Source organism: Chrysochloris asiatica, unplaced genomic scaffold (assembly GCF_000296735.1).
Source record: "Chrysochloris asiatica unplaced genomic scaffold, ChrAsi1.0 scaffold00314, whole genome shotgun sequence".
NCBI classification, from domain to species: Eukaryota; Metazoa; Chordata; class Mammalia; order Afrosoricida; family Chrysochloridae; genus Chrysochloris; species Chrysochloris asiatica.
The window spans coordinates 635,740-641,739 of record NW_006408832.1 but is presented as its reverse complement, the minus strand read 5'-3'; the positions used below and the strand labels follow the sequence as shown (position 1 = coordinate 641,739).

General features: G+C 52.5%; 1 protein-coding gene across 2 annotated transcripts in view; it reads left to right on the top strand.

The window, feature by feature from the left end:
* The first annotated feature begins 556 nt into the window (after positions 1-556).
* KIF1A (kinesin family member 1A) overlaps positions 557-6,000 on the top strand; it is a 64,386-nt gene continuing 58,942 nt past the window's right edge. For both annotated transcript variants that reach the window (XM_006875202.1, XM_006875201.1), the window contains exon 1: positions 557-700. In XM_006875202.1, the coding sequence (XP_006875264.1) occupies positions 595-700 (106 nt within the window). In that variant the 5' untranslated portion in view covers positions 557-594. The remainder of the gene's footprint in view (positions 701-6,000) is intronic.

Sequence of the window (6,000 nt, the reverse complement as noted above, 5' to 3'; positions counted from 1 at the left end):
TGCCCTGGTCTGGTCCTGTCCCAGTTAGCCCACTGGAAGGTGACTACTGAAGGAGGCTAGAGGCAGCGTCTCTGCATTTGGGGTACAGCTCAGTCCCCCACCAACTGTTACCCTGTGGAACCTCATTGCCTGGCAGGGGGAGTGTTCTAATACTGGGAGGCAGGGTGGGAATCCGGGCTCCCACCCTCCTTATGCTGACTTCCACCAAGACCCATTTTCAGCCACATCCCAGACACTGTCCCCATGGGCACCTGAGTCCCCAGGTTCCAAAGAGCACAGCGGCCCCTCTCCTGCGCTGGGTCTAGGCTTTCCCGTTCTCCTAAATCATGTCCTGCTAGTCCCCACTGCTTCTGCATTCTGTGACATTTCTCATCTGTGTGTCCCCTCTTCATCCTCATGCTTTGTACCTACAGAGGTGTCCTTTGGAGGGTCTGGAAGGGATGGGGAAGAACCCTTGGTTTCCACTGACAGCCTGATTCTAGTTTTACCTTCTCAGGTACTTTCCTCCACATCTAATTTCCCTCTCCTTCCCCAGGTGTCTCCTGCCCTCACGAGCCTCCATTGCTGCAGGAGTGACCCGCAGAGGCCGAAGCAATGGCCGGGGCCTCAGTGAAGGTGGCGGTGCGCGTCCGCCCCTTCAACTCCCGAGAGATGAGCCGTGACTCCAAGTGTATCATCCAGATGTCTGGGAGTACCACCAGTGAGTACAGGAGACACAGGGGGGGTCCACGCTGCCTCTCACACTAAAGGCGCTCCACGTAGATTAAACAGTGTCTGCTTCTCAACTTACTGCCAGAGAGCAGAGTCCAGACCCAGAGCCTGTCCTTCTTTCACTGCCTGGACTTAGCCGGCTGGTTGCATTGGGGCCTGTCCATCAGCTCAGTCTTCTGACAGCTGGACTGCCTCGTTCTCATTTTCCAGGGGACAACAGAGCCCACTCACACACAAGTGCCTATCAGCAGCATGTCCTGCCTACCTGTTGCTGTAGGTTTGCAGGGAGGGGTTGCCAAAGGCAGGGGGTACTTGGTTTTAATGACACTGCTTCCTAGGGGTCCTTCTCCTGGGTGGATGAGGGAGAAGACTGGGGACTCTGGGCTCCTCCAGGGCCTGTGTGAGTGGAGTCTGGGAACCTTTATGCAGAGATCCCCCTTAAATTCAGGGTGTGGCAAGCTCGTGTGTGCTTACTGTTTGGAAAGGTACCCAGTGCACACCTCAGGGCTCATTGCTGCGGTTATGAAAGGTGTATTATTGTGTGACTCCCAGAAACAGGCACTGAGACAAGGATTTAAATGCCAGGGGTGGTTGTGGACGGGGTCAGACTAGGGTGTGGGGATGGGGCAGAGACTGAGGAGAGGTGTGGCTAAACGGGTGACTGCCCTGGGCAACAGGCTCAGCCCTCTTTGGGGGTCCTCTAACATGCCAAACATGTTGCCTTTGAGGGGCCCTCTCCAGCCTCCAGGAGGCGCTGTGTCTAACTTGACTGAGGGCTGGTCCAAGGCACTGACTTTCTAGCCCTTTCGGCTGTACTATCTTGGACTCCTGGTGTGGCACTGTAGGATCAGCACTGGACTTTGAATCATCAGGCCGGAAGTTCAAACCTACCAACCGCTCCTTGGAAACCCTATGCAGAGTTGCACGAGTTGGAACTGATTCAATGACATGTAACAAAAGCATCTTGGCCCAGAGAAAGCCTTCAGGGGGGATGCCATCAGCTGTGCAGAAACTGTGTCCCAAGGTGTCCCTGTGTCTCCGGGTGGGATCGGTGACCCCGAGAGTAGAATGTGAAGCTCTGAGCTCCAGGTAGTTTCTGTGACCCTGGAGGGCAAAAGGCATGCAGACAATGCACCAGCAGACTCTGCTTACTAACAACTCACATCATTGTTAGTTGATCCAGGACTTCAGAAATGTCCACGGAAAATCCCGCCCACCCCAGGGCTATGGCTTGTGGCATGAGGAGCAGTAGGCAGTTCCAACTCCTGACACAGTTTCAGCAAGAACCAAACCTTACCAAGAGTCCCCAAGCCATAGAAAATCACCAAACGCCACTGGGACTGCCAAACCCTCTCCAGACGACCCAAATCTACCAGAGTCACCAGCAAGCCCTACTGGCAACCTGCACAAAGAACTGAGGGGACAAAGCCAGAGGCAGAAACTCCTGTTTCCTGACTCCTGGGAGGGGTCCAGCCCCAGGCTGGGTGTTATCCAGGGCTGGGTGCAGGCTGGAAGAGCAGGTGTCATGGAAGTGAAAAGACAGATGCTCGGGAGGTTGGGGGGGTGGGGGAGAGGTAAGGGTGGGATGCTCGGCCCGGCTGGGAGGGGCTGGAGGAGACAATAGGCAGAGTGGGCCGAGCTCTGCCCCTTTGAAGCATCTGGTGGATGCCGGCAGCCAGAGGGTAGAGGCTGGGAGGTGAGCCACCAAGCCCTGGGAAGTGGGGTAAAGAGCTGCTGACATGGGGGGAGAGCAGTGCTCCATGAAGCCCACCCAGAAGGTCACCACACACCTGCCAGTTCAGACACCAGGCTGTGCCTGCCCCTGTCCCTCATCCTGGGCAAACGTTGAATTTGTGGGCAGCCACTTTTTTTTTTTGTCTAGCCACAGTTTAAAACTAGAGTTTTAATGCAGGTAGGATGTGCCCGCCCTAGGGCTCATCCTGCTTCAGGCACTTGGGGTATCTGGTACCCATCTCACCCTGAAGGTGTTGGAGTTTTGGGATTTCTCCCATGTACCAAAGGTGCAAGACCATCAGCTACTCCGTGGGAGAAGGATGAGGCTTTCTGCCCCTGGATAGATTTACAGTCTCGGAAACCCTGTACAGAGTGGCTGTGAGGACTGAATTCATAGCCACCACCTCCACTGTGTACCAGCAACCGCTATTCCTTAGGATGTTTTCAAGAAGATCCATGTGCACCTACAGGGTCATCAGGGAGATCCCTGCTCCACACTTCTGACCAATAAGCAGAGCCTGAAAGAACTGGCCCGACTCAAAGGCTAGTAAGAAACCCAGCCAAACCAAATGTGTGTGGGGATTGGCACCAAGTTCTGCGGCAGAGGGGAACAGGGATGTGGGCTCCAGAGGCAGAGGGAGAGAGTCAGACGTGAGCTCTTCAGGGATCAGAGACATGTTTTAGATGACACGGATGGCCAGTCCTGAGGAAATGGAGGATCTCACGGCACCATGAAATGATTGCGGGGCAGCAGGGAGTGAGCCACACTCAGCCCCCCAGGTACCAAACAAGCACCATGTGCTAGCATGCAATGCTTTGTGACATCAGGACCAGGATACAAGGGGTGAATGGGCAAACGGGTGTTGGGGAGGTTGACAGGAGACAGAGACTCTGGGCCCTGTTGCTGGGGGTCGCCTGGGGTGGGTGTCGTATGTGGTGATACCAGACTCCATGAGACCCCGTGTAGGGAAGGAGACAGAGAAGACTATCTGACATGTGTTCACTGATGTGCATTTGAGAATGTTCTACTTAGATCTGTTTTTGTTGAGCCAGGGGAAGTCTCCTGACTGTCCCCCTGCGAGAGCTGGTTATTTTATAAGTCCAGTCATTACCAGCCATGACCTTACTTCCACGTGGCTGTCAAAATGAGCCTGTATCCATGGCCGTGGGAAAACATGGGCAAGGGGGCATCGAACAGTGTGAAGAGCAAGATGAAAGAGCATCCATTACATTTCCTCATCTGTGTATATGAGGGTGTGAGTGTGGGAGAGTGTGAACCAATGTGTGAGTGTGTGAGGGTGTGGGTGTGAGTTAGTGTGACGGGGTGTGTGAATGCAAGAGAAAATGAGTGTGTGAGGAAGAGAGTGTGTGTATGCATATCTGTGATAGAAAGTGAGACAATATGAATAATCAGGACAATTCTTATCAAAGCTAGATTTATTTTTATGTTATTAAGTGTCTTCAAGTCGATTCTGACTCATAGCAACCCTGTGTAGGGTACCTGAGGCTTTAAAAATAAAAATCTTTGAGGAAGCAGAAAGCCTCGCCTTTCTCCCGTGGAGTGGCTGGTGGGTTCAAATCTTGGACCTTGTGGTTCATAGTCCAGCGCTTATTGTATGAAGCCACTGTGCTTGGAGAAAGCAAAAACCAGTAGGTCGCTGGTAGAAAGTGCTAGAAACTCTGTGTGAACAGGGATGAAGAGCTGCTGGGATTCAGAAGACAAAAGGGTGCCTCAGGTTAGCCTGCCTGAAGGGATGGCACTAGAGAGAAGAGGGTTAGGGTGTCTGGAGGTGGACTGGGCAGCCTGTCTGCCCTGAGAAGGGTGATGCTCAGCTGGGATTGGGAGAGAAGGGAGCTCGGGTGATGGCTCGGGTGGAGCCGAGCTGCTCTGGCTGATGTGAGCAGGATCCTGTGTGGAGGGTGGCAGGTGGCAGGTGGCAGGTGGTCAGGCCCGCCTGCCCCGCCCGCTCAGAGATCTCTCAGAACTTGGCATACACAAAGACACTCGGCTCTCTCAAGTAGGCCACTTGCAGCCCCACTAGAAATGTTTAAAAGTAAATTTAATTTGTCATCATATAATCACTGCCTAGATAAATAATACTTTTCATTCCAACGTACCAAACCTAGCAATTTTAGGAGCCGGTAAAATAACATATAATGTGGGCCCGTCCCTGATGGGCAGCCCTAGTGTGGGAGGCTGACGTACAGAATTCACTTGCACACCATTCCATGCTCTCACGGTACGGAGGACAGACTTGGAAACTTGTAGACAGTTCCCATTCCTCTTCCCTTCACTTCTGAGTTACTGCTCTGCAGACCCTCGAGATGCCTGGTGATGGCCTTTGGCCCCACCAGAGAATCACACCCAACACAAGCCCCCTGCAGTGAATTCCGGGCTAGTCTAGAATGAAGGGCTGGGATTCAGGGGGGTCCCTGTGGACCTCAGTTTCCCCATGGGTCCTAACAGCAGTGGGGGTGATGGTGCTTGATGCTCCTTGAACCCAGATAAATTATTTCTGAGCCCTTCCAAAAGCCGCATCGGAGACCCAGGGTCAGGGTTGTCTTTTGTCCTGACTGTGTTCTCCAAGTAAAGGTGGGGACACTGGATGAGAAGGAGATAAGCTGGGGGTCCACCCAGGCCTTCTCCATCCTCCCCACCTCACCCCCACCCCACAGCTGTTTTGATCCACTGAAAGCCCATCTCTGCACCAATGGTGCCAGTGGAGGGAGCGGGTCCCAGACAAAGCTGCAGAGGGCATGTGGCTGGGCTCTGCCTTCCATCAGCCCTATGGGGCCTCACCTTCCCACCTCTGGCCATTTTCCTGGACCCTAGTTTTTGTATGCTCCTGGGACCACAAGTGAATAATTGGCGCATATTGAAGTAGGATTGCGCTAACTGCTCCCCAAGACCCTAGGAGTGTCTTACATGTGTCTCCTGCAACCAGGCAACCACAAAGTCCTGTATGTTTTGGCAAGTTCAATAAAAATCTCCACTCCTCCAAAAGAGCAGTCTACAATTTGTCTATGTTGTTGTTAAGTGCCAATCAAGTTGATTTCAACCCATAGCGAACCCTGTATAGGATTTCCGAGGAGCAGCTGGTGAGTTTAAACTGCCGACCTTGCAACTTTGCAATCTGGTGCATTAACCCACAGTGCCACACTATACAATCGATGAATTTAAATTATAGTGTTGGCAAAGAATATTGAATATATCATGGACTGCCAGAAAAACAAACAAATCTGTGATGGAAGACGCAAAGCCAGAATGCTTCTTAGAAGCCAGGATGGTGAGACTTTGTCTCATGAACTTTGAACATATTGTCAGGAGGGACCAATCCCCAGAGAAAGACATCATGCTTGTTAAAGTACAGAGTCAGCAAAAAAGAGAAAGATCCCCAATAAGAAGGCCTGACCCAGTGGCTGGAACAAGGGGCTCATAGGAAGACTGTGAGGATGGCCCAGGACTGGGCAGTGTCTCCTGTTGGACATCGGGTTGCTATGAGTTGGAGCTGACTCAACAGCATCTACCTACAACATGGCATAAATACTCCACTC